Here is a 19,305-nt window from a genome sequence, read left to right on the forward strand (position 1 = left end):
AACTGTTTTCAGAGTTTGTATATGTTTATTTGTGAAAGTTTCCTTATCTTTCACTTTTTGTTCCAATTATAGTGACATGTTTATTCTTTACTCAAGTTCATCAGCAACAGAATATCATGCTCATTTGTCAGTAGCCTACTGGTCTTCAGCCTTAGCACAGCAGAATCCAGTGAAACACGTGCCATAACATTATCACATGCCCTCAAATCAGGGGTGACAAACGCCTACAAAATGCACAGTATCCTGGAAACGGAGTGCACAAATATACATGCATGCACCCAGGAAGAGACACACACAATGTGACGACGCCAGCTAGTCTGGCCTGAGATGAGATGTATTGTTATTAACCTCACTTCCCCCAGTGTGAATGAAAACCAACGCGAGGATTTATCTTGTGTTATGACTTCACGGGCTTGCCTTGTTCTGCTCTATAATGTACATGTAATTACAGACTGGGATCAAGTCTACATTTCTGTTTTTTTCTGTGTCTCTGCTGCTATCAGTGTGTGCTCTCTTTCTGTTACTCTGGCCTGGTCAATCCAATTATATTTGTTTATCATTGTTTATCATCTTACTCTATCCATCATTGCCTCCCTCTGTTTCCTCTCCTCTCCCTTGAGTGCTTTTCTCAATCCTGGATTTTCTGTTTTAACACGCTGTAGGTCTACAAATGCATCCTAAAAAACTGTAAAAAAAAAATGTCCGAAATTTTAGACTACAAAAATGCTACTGTAAAAAAAAAATAACGTTTATTGGTAAATGGGTAGTAACCTTAAAATAAATGGTAAAAAAAAATGATAATATATTTAAAAAGACAATACATGTAACAATTTTGTAAAAATTTATTTTTTTTTACATGTAAAAAGTATGATTTTACCGTATAATTAACGGTAAAAAATTATATTATATTTAACAAGAGAGTACATGTACTTTTTACGGTAAATTATTGTTAAAATTACTGTGTAAAAAAAATAATAATAATAATAATCGGGTGTTCCCAAAATTCCCTGCGTTACCCATCACATTTCATTATATTTTATGGGAATAGTTGTGTTTCTTCTTATTTTTAATATCAGTTATCTAGAGTGTTCTGTGTTATATTTGATGCAGTTTAGTTAATGATTATTGCATTATTTTAATCTCACATGTGTCACTCTGATAGTGTTTAGTGTTTGTGTGAATGACACTGAGCACTGTCTGTACATGGTTATTAGTCTGTTCCAGGAAGGGCGTCTACTGATGAACTTTCTGTGAATACTACGGTAAGTAACAAAACGTTTTAAAGTGAAAACCAGATTTTTACAGTTTTAGAAGGTTGAAGTGTTAAGTTTATATCATTTAATAATATAAACAGTAATGCACCGTAAAATATACAGGCATCAAAATTACATCCCATAAAGCCTGAAGCGTGGTTACCGTAATTTTTACAGTGAAATTCTGGCAACCACAGCGGACAGTTTTTTACCGTAAATTTAACAGGATGTTTTTTTTTTTGTTTTTTTTACAGTGTATGGAAAATCCTAAAGGTTTAGATGTTTGGTGTTAAAAACCTGAAGTTATTTTAAATTATAAATGAAAATATACATGATAATACAACAACAGAGCATCTGTCTGAATGTCATAATTTAGATAAATAAGAACATTTCTTAGAGGATGAATAATAGCCAGAAATTCTCAAAAAAAAAAAAAAATAAAAAATAATAAAAACAACTATAAATACAGTGGTGTCTTTTTTAAATGCCAGGTTTCAGTCTTACTCCGTCAACTGGCAAGTGCGTGCAGTAAACTGGCAGGCTTTGATAGAGGCATTGAGGCTGGGCGTGTCCTGACGGTTAGTTGTAGCCTACCTGTGTTGAGGGATTTTGGTACGAGATGAAAGTACCTATAATTTGTGAATTTCTAGACACGTCACTATTTTGGTTTCATAACACGTGTCCGTCAAACAAAACATCAGTGTATCAATAGAGGCTCTTTACCTTGCACCTCATACCAAGATAAAAATATGACGGACTTACATTTCAACAGAAATAAAACTAGACTTATTCGTTTATTATTATTTACATCCCATGTAATAATATTATTATTATTATTATTATTATTATTATTATGTTATCTAGCCTTTATTATGCTTGAAAATAATAATTTATTTATATTTATTTATGATGATAAATAATGGAACACTTTATCAGGATCTTTGTTTGAAATGCATAAGTTTTACTTTATTTTGTTTTATTATTTTCCTTAGTAACGTTTTATTTAATATTTATTAATATATAGTTCTGAGTTTAGTCTTTGAAAATAAATATTCTAATTTCAATTTATTTGTTGCTAAACCGAAATATTTTAGACCGCCAAAGAAACAATCGTTTGGTTTTAAACCCGAACTTTAATATTGCTGCAAACTTCAGAATTGTGATGGCGGTATTACACTGGTGACGTCACTGCCTCCGAAGACACGACGTAGATAGCGCTACGCAGCCAATAAGAGAGCGCGCTCTCACTGCTGGAATTTAACTCTAGTATGTGATGAGACTGTTGAGATTAACTTCACAGACTCCATGCTACGAAAGCAAACTCACGAACCGATTCGCGTTTTCATGGAATTTGGGAATTCGACGACATGAATCTAAGGGATGGAAATCACACAGCTCTTTTTAATAGACGGTGCTTTTATGGTGCATCGGTCTAATGGACATAACTCTAAAAAATGACTATGACTTCACTGTCTGAAAGTTTGGTGGCTTCAGACCCCTCAAAATCGGCATTTCTGGAGTTCAGTCACGGCTACCAGTCTCACCAGCAGCATTCACCCGGTGTGTCCCACGCGCACTATCCAGTGCACGGTTTGCATCAAGGCGCACATCCGCAGTACGATACGGCCTTCTCATCTGGCGCTGCTTCGTACGGCCGTCCGCTCAGTTACCACTATCCCAGCGCCCATCACCACCCCGGAGCTTACCTACCTTATCAACACAACAGTGCAGTTGGTCAATCAAGAGTAGAGGGAGCAGGTAAAATGTGTTTTCTTTTTCCTTTCCTTCATGGTTCAAAAAGTGATTTACGAAGTAATCTGGTGTTGTACCAAAGTTAGGCTACTGGTTTAGAGGAAATGCTGATTGGCTACATACAGAGAGCAGAAACTGATTTCTAAAGATAACAATACTGTATTATTTAGACTGCACATTTATGATAATTGCCCTTTGGACTGGTGTTTTAATTTAGATTCTAAACAAAAACGCGTCCAAACTTTGATATGCCCAATGTTGAGTTGATCAAAGTTCTTAGATTTGAACAAATATAAAACGGGCGTTGATTGAGTGCAACAAATTAAAACAAATCCGAAGTGTTTTATTTCAAGAAAAAGAAGGAGAGTAAAAGGAAGAGTAGATTAATTACCCGTTAAATCATTTAATCACAGCTGGACTCTCAAATTAATTTGGTAGTATATATATGAACTGATTTAAAAAAGATTAGGCTACTTTATTAAGTGGGCAAATTCCTACAAGCCTCTATATTGCCACGAGCTAGTGTTTTTTATCCAACAAAAAAAAAAAAAAAAAAAAAAAAAGGGGTGGTGGATTTGTGGTTTTGCTTCAGATTTACGATTATAATCTCGAAATGCCAGTAATTTGTCTATAGCCTATTAGTAAGCTTTACTGTATGGATTAATAGGCCTATAGTATAATGACTCCAATTAGCACAGCAAGTGATTGCCCGCTTCCTTAACACGCACGCACACAGGTTGACTCAGGTTTTCTGTCTTTAGAACCCCTCTTTCGATACATCAACGATTATTACAATGAAAAAAAAAATGTGTTACACTTTAATGATCAAAGCCTGCTGTCAATGCAAACGTGAATACTGGACTTCTTCTGGAACAAACAGATACATTTTATTAGCCTGTTTGTTTTTATTCAGCTTATATTTTGCTATAACTTCACTGCATTATGCATTTGTTTCATCAAACAACTTAAACTTTAACTCCTGTTTCAGGTCTATGTATTTCAGTTTGTAAAAAGGACAACAATCTAACTTGCTGATCCTAGTTAATAAACTATCAGCACACCCTTTTATTTACGCAAAAGCTGAATTTATTTTTTCAGTTTGTCAAAAACACATAATGCAGTTTCTCTTTGTGTGGGTTTTACAAACCTTTTTCATCTGACACAATAGACTATATGCATTTTTTCTTTTGTTTGTTTGTTTATAATTTATTTCGCATTTCTTACCACTACTATGATGATTATAGCTTTTTTTAAATGACAAGTCGAATCTTCTCACTCAAGATTCCGAGAAGCAAAGTTCCATCGAAAGTGGAGAAATACGCCTGAACGGAAAGGGGAAGAAGATTCGCAAACCTCGAACCATCTACTCGAGCTTCCAGCTGCAGGCGCTCAACCAGCGCTTCCAGCAGACCCAATACCTCGCGCTCCCTGAACGCGCTGACCTGGCTGCCAAACTGGGTCTGACACAGACACAGGTATGTAGGTCTAAAAGATGAGATTAAACTAAAGATGCATGGCAAATATCTCAGTCTTAACGCTATGCCGAGTGTCTTGAGGACGTTCTCAAAGTGAAGAAGAAGAAGAAGAAAAAAAACGTCTTCAATCAGAACACCTTCAACAATGTCATATTATAATTTAGAGCAGCACGATCCGTTCTAATGCTTAATCTTCCAAAATGCTTATGTGCTGAGTTAGGTCTCTTCTATCATTCTATGTTGAAAATCTGTAGCAAAAATATCTGTTAACGCCCAAGACCTGAGTGACAGATATCTGCCTAACAACACTGCGTTCAGGTAAAATAAACAAGCAAATAAATGACAAAAAGTCATTGTAAACATATGAACACATAGTCCTTAAACGGCTTCCCGAATGACTAGAGAAAATAGAACTTAGGTATTACGCATCAGACAAATCAATGAGAGCCTCGGACCACAAGTAAGTTCTTCGCCTGTAATTTAAACAGATCTTTCTTTCAGTTCATCACAGAAAAGGGGATACAAAACAAACGATATTGATCCATTTGGATTGTTGCAAAGCCAATATACACTATGCTATATCCCAGAATAAAAAGCGTAGCCTCTAAGGGTTGCTAAAATTGCCACGATATCCACTTTCCAAGGTGTGGGGGTTGGTGCTTCACCTCATGATCAAACTATTAGGTTTACATCTTTTTTTAACCCGGTTACCAAAATTTGGAACATATCTGTGTACATTTTAAAACTCTTCTTTGTGTGTTTTAGTTATTAGCAATTAAAATAAAATGAACATCAAAATTAAATACACAAAATTGAACATATACAAAAATAAAAATAAAATAGATGGCATAATAGGTAACATGGTTGCAGATTTAGCATAAATAAAGCAATCTCAGTAAGGGACCAAATGTTGGTTTATTATGACTGATGAACTTATATTTTCCATAAAATGAAGAATATTATTTGTTTGATCATTTTTTTTTTCATTGAATTTGTTAACAGAAATGGTTGTGCTTGACTGTATACTGTCAGTACTGATATATGTGTAAAAATTTAGAAAATGGAATGAGATTATTTTGTCTTCCCGCCATGCTATAGAAAGCTCCCATATTATGTAATAATTATATGGAATGTTAATTTTTTTTTTGTAATGTGGCAAAAAAAAAATAAATAAATAAATAAAATGCAGCAACAGGGTTACACAAAATGCTGGACACAGTTTGATAATACTTTTTTGGTACTTAAAATTTGTAATAATTAAACAAGTTTTTTACTTCAGTAAATTTGTTATGAACTGGCGTTGATTAAGCCCGTCCCGTCGCTACTACCGATTGGATGGTTTAGTGAGGTCCTCCGATCGGCCCAACCGGGGCTCCTTGCGAGCTTTTGCCGGCCTTGGCGGAGCGCCGAAAAGACGATCAAACTTGACTATCTAGAGGAAGTAAAAGTCGTAACAGTCAAAAATTTGATAAATTGATAAGCATAAATAATAAATAATTGCAGTCGAGGTGTTATATAGGCTATCCCTAACATTGATACTTCCACAAGAATAATGATACCCTGCAATAGCTTTCACACTTTGTTTCACAATCAAACAAACAAATACTATATATATATAGGCTATAAATAAAAAAAGAGCGACTGGGTGTTTAAGGATGCCTTCCAACTCGATCTTCTTCCTCATCCTCTTCCTCCAATGAACCTTTTCAAATTTTCGGGGTTTGTAACTCGAAAGTGAACTATTGCGGGGTAAACTTTTATAGTGGTGAATAAGATCAGAGCGAATATTATTTTTGCATTCTCATTTTATCCAACAGCAACAGAAAAACTCCACTATTACATTTCCACACCTTTCCAAAAGAGGAAAAAATAGAGAGAAATGTACTGTGACTCCCTTAACAGCAACCTTGCAACAGTGCTATATATATATATATGTATATTATATATATATATATATATATATATTTTTTTAAAGGAATGCAAGAGTAATATAACAATATAAAAAAATTGCTAGATTTACGCTGTAAATTGCTAGATTTACGCACCAAATGAATTAACCAAGTTTCAGAAAGTCATTTCACAACACACATAATTTCAAAGCAGCTTTACAGAAAATTATGCTTCAACAGAAAAACCTGTATTATAGTAATGTATTCAAGTCATAATAGTGCGGATTAAAAAAAAAAAAAAAGGAAAAAAAAAAGACATGATTGTAAATTGTGCCTTAAAATAAATAATAGAAAATAATTATATTTATATTTAGACCCCCAGTGAGCAAGCTTAAGGAGACTGTGGCAAGGAACACAAAACTCCATAAGATGTAGGTTAAAGGAAAAAAATAACCTTGGGGGAAACCATGCTAACTGTGATGGCCAGTTCCCCTCTGGCTAAACAGCATTAATATAATGCCAATATTAGTTATTTATGTGTTTTATAAATCAAGATTTAAAATTAGTAAACCAAGTAAATGTTGGGGGCCAATGTTTAAACAAAAAGATATTGTATTAACTGTAAGATTAATGACTAAAGTCATAGAACTTACATTCTTAATTACCTGCAGAAGTGCAAACAGATGCATTGTCTATTGTTATTTTGCTGATGAAGGCTGCAATCAATTTATTATCCACATATTCCATTTTAAGAGTGTAGTCAATCCTTTTACCAAGGTGATGCAGGCAGAGGTCAGTAAGTTGCACTGCAGTTTGACTGTAAGCTTGTGGCAGATTAATTTCCTTTGGAGTCCATTTTAAGTTCAAGTTTCAGGCAGTGTCCAGTGAAGTATCCCATGTCTGATGGTTAGTGCTGGCATCAGTTCATCCTCTGTGAAGTCCATTGTAGTAGACTGAAGTGATATCTGGCTGGCACAGGCTGCAGTTAGTTGTCATCACTCAGCAACATGTAGTAGTAGGAGTCGAACATCAGGCAGGACCGGAGTCGGACATCATGCAGGACTGGAGTCGGACATCATGCAGGACCAGAGCTGGATCTGGCAGGCTCTGGTAACCTCAGGATATGTATCCCGAGGTTAAGACAGGGAAACAAATAGAATAATATTAGCATAGATGCCATTCACTTTAAAACATGATTATAGAGTATGAGAAGTGTTTCCATTTCCGGTTCCAGTGTGTCTGAGTCCCGAACCATCTTCGGAAGACTATTCCATAGTTTAGGTGCCAAATAGGAAAAGGGTCTACCTCCTTTTGTGGATTTTGATATTCTAGGTATTATTAACAGGCCAGAATTTTGCGATTTTAGTGAACGTGATGAATATAGCGTGATAGAAGGTCACATAAGTATTGTGGAGCTATACCATTTACAGCTTTGTAAGTAGTTAGGATTATTTTAAAATGAATATGAAATTGTGCAGATAGCCATTGTAGCGATGCTAAGATTGGGCTGATATGATCATATTTTTTGTTTAGTCAGCAGTCTAGCTGGTGCATTTTGAACTAACTGAAGTTCATTTATGGAACCTGCAGTACATCCTCCCAGTAATGCATTACAATAATCTAGTCTTGAGGTCATAAACACATAAATTAGTTTTTCGGCATTAGAAACAGAGAGCATGTATCATAACTTAGCAATATTTCTGAGATGGAAGAATGCTGTTTTACAAACATTGGAAATGTGGTTTTCAAAGGACAGATTGCTATCAAATATAACGCTGTAGAAATTCTTCGCTGTAGAAGACAACATGACAGTACATCCATCGAGAGTCAAATTATATTTTAGCATCTCATTTTTAGAGGTTTGTAGAGAAAATCATATGCGCTGTGCCTTACATGTCATACCCATTCAAAGTGAAAGAATGCTGTTTTAGTGTCACACTAAGGTGTGCATGTGCACAACTGTAGTTCGGAAATTCAAAAAGTATAGACCAATTTTAGCAGACAAAAAAATTTGACCTCTTATCATGGATGTTCCAGTGAGATTTGTCTGTACAGTGACACACCCCCTGAAGCAACACAAAAACACACAATCTAAATAATTAAAATCCACTTCACCAAGCTTAAATGGCCCCATTTACTTGATTTCACTATACATTTCAAAAACCAAAATGAAAGGGTACACTAAAGGCTCTAGAAAAATTCAAATCCATGCACCTACCACACAAGTTCTCTATATCATGAATTTTCTAGTGAATAATAAATAGGCAATTCTTCAAATAAGGGCACTTTTGCCTTCTTAAAATCTTAAAAATATGAACTTCTTCAAATTTGTTACCCTCAGATCATTATGTAAAAATCCAAATCCTAAGATCCAAAATGGACAAAAAAGTTCCCCTAATCGAAGAATCATGAATGGGATGCCATTTATCCCTCATAATAAAGTAGGCCTATAACAAACACATTAAGTGTACAGAAATGGAAGCAATATTCAAAATAAAACAATACTACACACAAACATTGATATATATATATATTTTTAGATCTTGTCCTAAACTTCATATCATTATTTCCTATTGCTCTTAATGTCATAACACAATAATTAGAATAAAATTATTTTGTGTAAATAAATTAAATGAAACCTCCCAAAGTACATTGTAAATGTACTATTCTGTTTGAAAGTGAACCATAAATTTGATTCATTGTTGTCTTCTCCTGAGAGCATTTACAATTAATGATTATCTGGTTTGTCGGACAGGCTCAAATATTTTCAGATGAACAGACATCAAAACGTGAGGATATACAGTTATGTAATTGTGTGTGGTCAGGCTACTCTTAATAGTTGCACAATAAAGAAATCCACAGCAGTAATTGCGGCTCATTTGTTCAATTTAAATACGACACAAGTCAAATAAATCATATTAATGTTTTAAACTTTTGAATGTTGCCTCTGGGACCTTGTCTTTTAGCCTAGACAGCTTGTTCCATCCATTGTCTGATAATAATACACACAGAAATAGTTTTAGTGATAAAAAAAAAAAAGCACAAGAATACGAGGCCTCACCACAATACAGAGGTGTTCTGATGAGAATGCGGTAACAGTATTATCAAAAGAAAAAAATAACTATTGCAAATTCCTACATTAAAGTAATTATTTTGGGTGTCAGTGTGCAGACTGAACATTTAAAGGATAATTGGACTTTCCACCAATCAAACAGTCTTGTGAAAAACATCAATGTAATTATGTTTCATTACAGGAGATTTAACAGCTCTGTGGGTGTCAGTCTTTTAAGATCCATTGTAAATTCAAAATTAGCATGAATTTTCTCCTTACTGGTCACATCATTAAGACATTAAATACGTTGGTAATATCAAGACTTGTTTACATCACATATCTTTGAAAATGCATGCACAGCAGTTTGTGCTGGGAAGAGTTCATAAAATGTTGGACTGATCTCAAGTAAGAGCATTCAAATTTGGAATTTTTTTTTGCATCCAATGAACTGTCAGGCTTTCCCCCTCACTTGCAGCAAGCCTGTGTTGGCAAAAGCCTTGTTGTACCACAGAATTTCATGCTGTAAAACCACTGGCAGAAATTCTCACTTGTGCATGTGGTCTTTTGCTGATTCAGTTTTTTTAACAAAAAATTCTGCAATAACAAAGAGCTCATGTTCACTGTGTGGGTATGAAAACATAAGAATAAAATCTGCCATTGTATTGATATTGTAAAAATGAATACGAATATACACACACACACACACACACACACACACACACACAAACTAAAGCAACACAATTCTAGAAAATTTTATAAAAACCCCATTTCATTGCATTCTATTCATTTATATTTGTAAAATGGAAGTTTACTTAATCCATTTGAGTTGGGACTACATGAACACTTTTTGTGGTGTTAATGTAGCATTGATGAAACTGGGCAGGTGATTTCCATTTCCCAGCATGCTTCGCATGAGACTCCATAAAGAGAGTAAATGTTAAAATTAAGTGTTATTTTATGTTTTTGTGCAAGATGAATATATGTTTTAATGTATTGTTATGTTATGTTGGGATTTAGAAGAGTTTCTGTTATGTTGGAGTTTTGGGCGTTACCATTATGGTGAAGAGTGAAGTTTCAGCTAATAATCAAATTGATTGCTTGCTTTGTTGAGCAATTGCTGTGCTAACCAGTTACTAAATTATATTCTGTAGTGTATTTAGCATGTTAAAATTGGCCGTTTCTACCTGGTATTAAGATGTGTCCTGGGTAATCCGACCCCATGTGGTCAGGTGAGACGCATCACTGTTTACACCTGGTCACTTAAATGCATCTCCTGTGACCATTTGTGTTCGGATTTGGAGGGGAGGGTCTCTGTTTCATGACGACATACATCAGTCACTATGTTACTGTGTTACTGCATGATAATAAAGCACAACAAAGTCAGAAAAGACAAAGAAAGTGTTAAAAAAAAAAAAAAAAAAACAGCACGCTGTTTCTCCCAGATGCGGTTGAAATTTAATCTAAGCACAAACGCAACATGTCTAGCAGAATTATCTGTTATTTTAGTGGATTATCTGTATTTAAGGAGCTTCAGGTGTTCATGCTTCTCATCTGTGTTGATATCAGACACACTAAAGAAGCTCCATGAAGCTCTCGTGATTGTTTATGTATCCGCTTTTTAAAATGTTCCGATCAGATGGTTATTTCCTTTTAAAGCTGCTCATAACCTGCAAAGTTTAAACTCTTGTTTTAGCGCAGCAGTTGATTGACAGGAGAGGGGTGGAGCTTCCCTGCTGCAGGGACGCATATAGGACAGATTAGCATTTACACCTCAAATGTGATGTGGACACATGCGTTTTTAACCACATTTAACCACATATGTGGTTTTTGTGATCCAATCACAAAACATTTTACAACCCGTTTAGACCTGTATTTAGGGCTGACCACATGTGATCCGATCACCTGAAACGCATCTTGATACCATGTGGAAACAGGGCCATATACGGTCACTAGTTAGTACATCAAATAATAAAAGAGATTTATTTTGAGTTACATTGACATGTCTAATTTTGTTGGGATTACCCAATGCAACTAGGTTCTTTCTGCACAAAGCATGTGTTGAGATTACATGCGGTAGTAATTTTGAATTCAGAAAACTAATTTCAAGCACGTGGAACCACTGTCCATGATTGAATCAAGGTCAGCCAAAGTTTTTTTTTTTTTTTTTGAGTGAGCAGAATACATAGCAAACACAAAGCCTATTTTGCTCTGTGTCTTAAACTTTGTAATTTTTACCCATTACAAAATTTACATAGTTTAGAAATCTACGATGCATCCCCAAATCTGTATAAATTACTGTCAAGTACAAAGATTGATGTTGTTATAACCTACACTGAAAGAAAGTTAGCCTAAAAATGTGGTAACATTTACATTAACTGGTTTGCTTCAAGCCAAAAATATAATTTAATATCACTGAATCAACATGAACACAATAGTTGACAGCAACAAAACTAATTTTAAGGGTTAGAACAGATTGAAATAACTCATTCTGGTAACAGTTGTAGCTTACCACTTTTCACAGTGCACCTCTGTAACACTAGAGAACATGGACATCAGTTGTACATACATTTATTGGGGTAATCAAATGTACTTGTTCAAAATGTTTTTTTTGTTGTTTTTTTTTAATAAATGCAATAATTATTGAAAATACATAAATATTTTTTACAATAAAATCATAGTTTGAATAGAGATGAAAGACATGCATTTTAAGAATTGCTAATCCCTTGTTGCAGGTAAAGATATGGTTCCAGAACAAACGTTCCAAATTCAAAAAGATAATGAAGCATGGCTCAAGCGGACCAGAGGGAGAACACCTTCAAGCAGCTCCAGTCTCTGGGCCGCCATGTTCACCAGGAATGCCACCCCTGTGGGACGTTTCCATGTCAACCAAGGGTGCTCCCATCCATTCTGCAGGATATATGAACTCTTTTGGACACTGGTACCCTGGTCATCATCAAGACCAAATGCCAAGAGCTCAGATGATGTGACTGGATTTTTAGGACAATCTACAGTCCAATTCCCCACTACTGATTCTTATCAGTACACTCTGTTTCAGATCACACCTTTCAGCACTGTTTACTTACAGTCAAGCTTTCCTCAAGTTCCTCCTCTTCATACAGATGTACGTGGTTTACAAAGTTTTTTTGCTTACGGATTTATGGGGTGGTTTTTTTTGTTTTTTTAAAGACTGGCAGTAACAGCCTGACTGCTCTCTCTGAACTTGAATTTTGTACGCTCCAGGAATTTGAATAAAATGCATTGTCTTGTTGCCTCTTGTTTGTCTGGTTGTACCATCTACAAATATTGCAAAGCCTGGAACTTCAGCTGCTTCACAATTTTCATTCATCTTGACTGTTTATCTGTCTATTGCATATTATTTTTCCTCCGTTAAAACAACAGTCTTAAGAAACAATGTTTTCAATTAGGAGGTAGACTGATATAACGGTTTTACTGATAAATCGTGCCGATAGTTGCTTTTTGGAATTATCGGTTATCGGCAAAAAACGATGCCAATAGTTTTCCCGTTCCTCCGTGTTCCTCTGTGGCCAGTGCTGGAGGAGTCTACAGTTAGAAAGGCTTGGCTCTACTGTATAACAGCGATCTCTAGAAGTGAAATAAAATCAATCACATAAGGATTTGCTGTATCTAAATCTTTCATCATTGACAATATTCATCCATATTTTTTATATTAGGTAATCAAGTGTTCTAAATTAAAGTGAGGGCATAAAAAGAAAAATTTTACTATATGGAAATGTGCTCCATCAGCACATACTACATCAATGTCTCCAACTTCATATCTTGTGGATAACAGGCATAATAATAATATAAAAACTAATCTAGTGAAATATATATACATATATAAATCCTTCATCTGGTGAATATATAGGCTATAAAAATATTAATTTGGTAAATATTTAAATTTAGAGCATTTTAACAGAGCCAAGTCTTCCGTCATGGCAAAGTAACAGTCATGTTGTGTTTCGGGTGGTATGCACCAATTTTTCACTTTTTTCTGGTTATTATTGGGATTTTGGTTGACTAATAAACTGCATCTGGGATTTTATTTATTTTGGACTCTTTTAGCCTCGAGGTCTGTACCCGTAACAGTCTGGAAAGTCTAAGATTTTTTTTGTTTTTTTGTTTAAACTATTGGCCGATTTAACAGTTCGGCCTTTTCCACCACCTTGGTTTTCTGTATCTGTTACATGTGTGAAGAAAAGTTCTACACATACAAGCAGGAACCTGATTTCATTCTCAACTTCTTATGACTCTTATTTATTAATAGATAACTTTGTGTTGACTATTTTACTCTCAATAATTGGACATTTAATATTAGAAAAATGTGTCTAATTACTAGTTTTATTTAATAAAGTATATATAATAGTATATGTTCATTACATATATGACTATAAGAGCATGCTATTACTACTACACATAGGGTACAAAAGGGCTAAAGGCCCCCCGGGGTAAAAGGCACAGTAGACTTTATTTTCTCCCAAAACACTAACTAAATAGCAACAAAAACTACCACAGCATATTCCTAAACACCTTTTTGTCACTATGCACTGCAAAATATTCTGGATCCATGAGATGTCTAAAGTTTGATTTTGAGGCAATTTAATTTAAGCCTAATATTTTATCATTTTTAAAATGCTGCAAAATTATGTAGCTAATGAAAATCCATGCATTTATACATTTCTTGACAAAATACTTATTTACCATTTTCAGTTTTGTTCAAGGTGATTAAATCGAAGTTTTTCAATAACTCTCCAATAAATGAAAGGATAGTATTTAGTGTATTTAAAAAAATAAATAAAATAAAAATAACTAAAAAAGAAAGCCCCCTATTGCAGGGGCTAAAGGCCCCTATAAAACACATTGTTTTTCTTAAGTTTGGGTCAAATAGATTTGTTATGAAGAATGTTCAAAGTGGGCTCACATTGACTGATCTAATCACAGTGGAGATTCATTTGTTTATAGAATACTTTGATGTTATAAAATGCCAAATGTGTTGTGTGAAATTAACAGAAATGGTTAACCCTTTTCTAAAGTGGCTATTCTAAATATTATCAATTACATAACTGTAAAATATTTTGCTAAAAAAAAAAGCATCTTGCTGTCTCAAAATGATTTGCATTAATTATCAAATTTTGCACTACAACTATTGCCCCAATATCTTTATCACTATAAACCCTCTTTTACCCCAAAAGTGTCAGCCTAAGGTAAAAGGCTCCCTCACCACCTTTTTTTAAAACCTGTTTTTTTTTTTTAATCAAAACAACCTTGTGTTATTTTGTTTTCATACAAATTATGTTGCTACGTCAATATTCAATAAAAATAAATCTTTTTTTTTTCTTTCTATCTTGATACATTTTGTGACCAGAAAAATGTATATTTTCCTGAAGGTGTGCCTTTAGCCCCATTGTACCCTACTACTTCTACTACTAGCCTTCTAATACTACTACTAATATAATTATGCTTATTAAATTATGCTCATTTGTCCATTGATATTCTGAATGATAATGAGGTTTATTTAAATAACTGTGATCCAACTTAGGACAAAAAAAGAAATTATATACCGTTTATTTTACGTGTGGTCTTTTATATTCCATCATATGAAGTCTGATGCCATCTAGTGGTTTGATCACACAAAATGAGGGTGGAAGCTTCTGGCTGTAGTTAACGCTCTCTAAAACTAACCTAACAAACAAAAACTAGTAACATATTAAAGTGAACAGAATTGATATAGTGTTGAGCTGGACAAAGACAACTGCACTGAAAACGCCGGACCATTATTTGAATCAATGAGGATAGACCTGGATTAAAGAAAAGATTCCAAAAAAGAATGCAATTCACTGACAGAACACATAGGCCACAACGCCTGAGGAACATCATTTTCTTCTTGAAAGGAAATTTATCTTCAGTTCAATGATCTGTTGACAGATGAAAACGGAGACTTCTGCATGCCCTCCAAAAATTGTAATGAAGTCTTTCCTGGGAGAGTCCTAGGAAAGGATTAAGTCGACTTCTGCATGCCCTCCAAAAATTGCAATGAAGTCTTTCCCGGGATAGTCCTAGGAAAAGAGTAAGTCTTCACACAGCTTCCAGATTTGGTTTGTTTTATTTTCTTACCATTAATAACGAGAAAGACACCAGCAGTACTCAACAAACGTGATCTGAATTACATTTCATTAAATTACATAAGTTCAGCATTATAAAACTGACAAGACAGTGCAGAGATGTATCCTGTTGCAAACCCCCAAGAGCAAGCCTTTAAATAAACATAGTCTATGTTTACCTCAGTCCATGGGCGAATGCCCTCTCATGCCTGGAACTTGACAAACATTCACACACTTAGTGAGAGAGTGAGGAAAAAGTCTAAAAGAAAAAGAGCATGAACAAAAATGAGAGAAAAGATAGATAAAGCTGCTGCATTACACCTGTATTTTAACAGGTCTGTGGCCACAAATGTAACACGTTTGCAACAACTGGGAGTGACGCACATCCTGAATGCTGCAGAGGGCCAGTCAGACATGCCTGTGAAGACAGATGCAGAGTGCTATGCAGGAACAGAGATCATCTATCATGGAATACCAGCACTGACCATTCTGACGTCAGTGTAATTTTTGAAGAGGCTTCTAATTTCATTGCAAGTGCCTTGTCAATTAAAGGTGGGAAGGGTCTCAGTTAAATAGTATTGTTATTTGTTCTTAGTTTAAATGATCTCATTATTGAATATTATTGTATAATTTACATCTCTCCTGCTTTACTTTGCTTTCTGATTTCTAAAGCATATCTTTTTCTCTCAGTGGCAGTGGTTCTTCATAGCTAGATCTTCAACAGTAATAATGAATCGTCTTAATGATTCAGTGACCCACTAATAAGCTGCTGCCTGCTAACTTGCATGTGGTTCACCAACATTACGACAAATTCATGTTCTTTCATTAAACTACCAAAACCTGCCTTTCCATAATTAGAACAAAAAATAAATAAATAAAAATACAATTCTGTCACATTTTATAAAAATAAAAAAAAGTCAGTTCTAATCAAATAAATGTCTGTGTGAATTACGCATTATCACACTGTTTCAACTGCATGATTTTATACAGCAAACAACAGTTCAACAATCAAGTAAATAATATTTAGTAACTTACATTTCAGACCAAATTGGCCAGTTAGATAAAGCATTTCTTATCCGCTAGTGAAAATAGTTCCTAAAGTGGCCAAAGCATCAGGAACAGCCAAAGTCTTTCTAGCAAGACACTGGCGGCCATCTTTGAAATGATCTCGGGCAGCAATTTTTGTATGTAAACAAGCGACATACAAATGCAGCTCCTATCTACTTGAATGGGGAAAGACTGAAATCTCCAAAATGTTTGGTTAAGATTACGATCAAAGACCATATCTCAAATCAGCAGTAAAATCTGATGACACTGGTATCAAAAATTGTGCTTCTGTTACCTCAGATTTTGCTAAAAATGGAATTTTCCCGGCTTGTATAGCTAATGCGCATGCGCGTTCTCGAGTTGATTGACAGGCGATGTGTATTTAAAAGGTGGCTGGCTCTTTACCTTTTTCTACATCCACTGACTGTTGGGAGTTCAAATTTCTCCCATTCATTTTAATACAAGTGACTGTCTCTGCTACAACATTATTTTGTTTCGAATAAGTGGTGTAATGAATCGTTCTCGTTGACTTCCGTTTTTTCGTGAATGAGAACGACCAAAGTCTTTCAAGCAAGTAAGGCCACCGTCGGCCATCTTTGGAACACTCTCGGGAGGCTATTTCCAGTCATGCCAGTGCAGCTCCTATCTACTTGAATGGGAAAAGACCGAAATCTCCTACATGGTTGGTCAAGATTACGATCAAAGAACATATTTCAAATCAGCAGTAAAATCTGACAACACTAGTATCATAAATTGTGTTTCTTTACCTCAGATGGCCTAACGCTAAAAAAACAACTGTCGAGTTGATTGACAGCCAATGTCTGTATCTAAAAGATGATTGGCTCTTTTACCTGTACGGCGGGACTTCCTTTCTACATCCGTTGACCATTGGCTGCCGTTGGGCGTTCCAATTTGTCCCATTGGCTGCCATTGGGCGTTCCAATTTGTCCCATTCATTTGAACAGAAGTGGCCCGTCTCTGCTAAATAATCTCTGGAACGACTCAGTGTTTTATAATAAATTAATGCTTCAAGGATTCAGTCATATCATAAAAAACGTTAATTTGTTGCCATCTGCTGTCGTAAATATGTAATCTGCTATTGATACTATTGTCTAAACGAATCAGTGAAATCAATTCATTTAAATCCCCACCACTATTTGGAAAGTCAGAGGAGTGATACAAACAGCTGGTGCATTAAGCGATATGAGTCATTCTGAAACTTCCACGAGGCTGAGCCGTTGAATTATACATGCCCCTCTTTCAAAAACACCGCCCTCCAAAGATACCGTTGAGACCGACAAGCACAACATGAGCAAAATAGCGCCCTCAGTTGACAATTATTTGATACATGGAGGGAAATTTGCGGCCCGCAATCACATCTTTGTTCGCTGTTTACACAGTCTGGTGCGGTCACAGAGACCGATGAGATATATTTCAGAGAGAAGGAACATTTTCTGCATAACATTTCATAAAAAAATCACTAACAGCACCTTCTTCTCCTCTTCGTTTTTTGGCGGATCGCAAACAACTTTTAAAGGTGCATACCGCCACCTACTGTACAAGAGTGTGTATCACCATGTCACTTCGCTCATATTCTATTATTCAATCTAGTGCATTTTAAAAAGGTAAAAAGTGCCCTCCTGATCTCTCTTACCCCTTCTTTCTCCCCTTCTGTTCCCAATACCCCTTTTAGATCCCACGCCCGTCCTGTTTCTCTTACTTTGTCATGTAAGTTTCTTCTGTCAGATTCATATATGGAACAATGCATGATGACATGATCTACATTTTCTTTATCTCCACAGTTAGCACACTTATTACTATTTCTTTTCCCTAGAACAGCCAACGTACTATTTAATCCCGAGTGATCTAGTCTGAGTCTTGTTATTGTTATTTCCTCTCTTCTGTTCTTTTCTTTATATACCTTTATTTTAACTGATTTTTGAATTTTATAATATCTCCTTCCTTTCAGATCTTCATACCACTTTTCCTGCCAAATCGCCATACCTTTATTCTTAATCAGGGCTTTTCCTTCTCCTTTTCCTAATGTAATTGATATTGCAATTTCCTTTTGTAAAGCTTTTTTTGCAAGCAAGTCAGCTCCCTCATTTCTTTTCAGACCCTCATGAACTGGCAACCAACAAAACTGCACATCAATACCATCTCTGTGGATCCTAATGTTTTTTTTTTTTTTTTTTTTTAAATAGTTCTATGATAAGATCGTTATCACTTTTCCTCGATTGGATGCTTCCCAAAACAGTGATTGAATCAGAGCATATTACCACTATGTCTGGTTTAACCTCTTCAACCCACTGTAACCCTATTATAATTGCCACTAATTCTGCTGTGTACACTGATATATAATCAGAAAGTCTTTTAGCTATAGTTATTTTAAACTCAGAAATGTATACACCGATTCCCACACCCCCTTGCTTATTCTTTAACCCATCTGTGTAAATTTTAAGGTAGTTGAAATACTTATTTCTTACATATAAACTTGCTTTGTAACCACTTCATTCCTCTGTCATTCTCTTTTCTTCTCTAATATATTAATATCTACTTCTGTTGCTGGATAAAGCCATGGTGGAATATTACTAATTGGGGAAGTCCTAGGGAACTCTATAGACTCCAAGCCATATTCCCTAGCTCTTCCTTTCGATGTCCATCCAAATCCACTTCTCTTAAATTTGTCAAATTCCCAACAGTTCTGAATTGTTATTT

The 19,305-nt window shown here is 35.1% G+C and overlaps 1 protein-coding gene and 1 long non-coding RNA gene across 4 annotated transcripts; one reads left to right on the top strand and one right to left on the bottom strand.

Moving 5' to 3' along the window:
• Window positions 1-1,742: 1,742 nt before the first annotated feature.
• LOC127451332 (homeobox protein Dlx4a) lies at window positions 1,743-15,736 on the top strand. The gene is made up of 3 exons (XM_051715926.1): window positions 1,743-3,011; window positions 4,287-4,480; window positions 12,154-15,736. Exons 1-3 carry the CDS (start codon window positions 2,708-2,710, stop codon window positions 12,406-12,408), a joined length of 753 nt encoding a protein of 250 aa, XP_051571886.1. The 5' UTR covers window positions 1,743-2,707; the 3' UTR covers window positions 12,409-15,736.
• Window positions 5,921-18,185, bottom strand: LOC127451333 (uncharacterized). 3 transcript variants are annotated; one of them, XR_007899092.1, is made up of 3 exons: window positions 17,439-18,185; window positions 15,720-15,799; window positions 5,921-8,435 (listed from the first exon to the last, which is right to left on the bottom strand). It is a non-coding gene; the product is annotated as an uncharacterized LOC127451333 (long non-coding RNA). The 3 variants fall into 3 exon arrangements; XR_007899090.1 differs by lacking the exon at window positions 17,439-18,185 and adding an exon at window positions 16,576-17,421; XR_007899091.1 differs by lacking the exon at window positions 17,439-18,185 and adding an exon at window positions 16,576-17,421 and having other exon boundaries at window positions 5,921-8,460.
• Between the last annotated feature and the right edge of the window lie 1,120 nt (window positions 18,186-19,305).

The sequence above is a fragment of the Myxocyprinus asiaticus genome, chromosome 14, assembly GCF_019703515.2.
Source record: "Myxocyprinus asiaticus isolate MX2 ecotype Aquarium Trade chromosome 14, UBuf_Myxa_2, whole genome shotgun sequence".
NCBI classification, from domain to species: domain Eukaryota; kingdom Metazoa; phylum Chordata; class Actinopteri; order Cypriniformes; family Catostomidae; genus Myxocyprinus; species Myxocyprinus asiaticus.

What these genes read in the sequence shown, in the direction of transcription:
- LOC127451332 (XM_051715926.1), top strand. Translation starts at nt 2,708, where the DNA reads ATGACTATGACTTCACTGTCTGAAAGTTTGGTGGCTTCAGACCCCTCA. An exon ending in ATCAAGAGTAGAGGGAGCAG is followed by an intron (nt 3,012 to 4,286) that starts GTAAAATGTGTT and finishes TTCTCACTCAAG; the next exon opens with ATTCCGAGAAGCAAAGTTCC. An exon ending in TGGGTCTGACACAGACACAG is followed by an intron (nt 4,481 to 12,153) that starts GTATGTAGGTCT and finishes CCCTTGTTGCAG; the next exon opens with GTAAAGATATGGTTCCAGAA.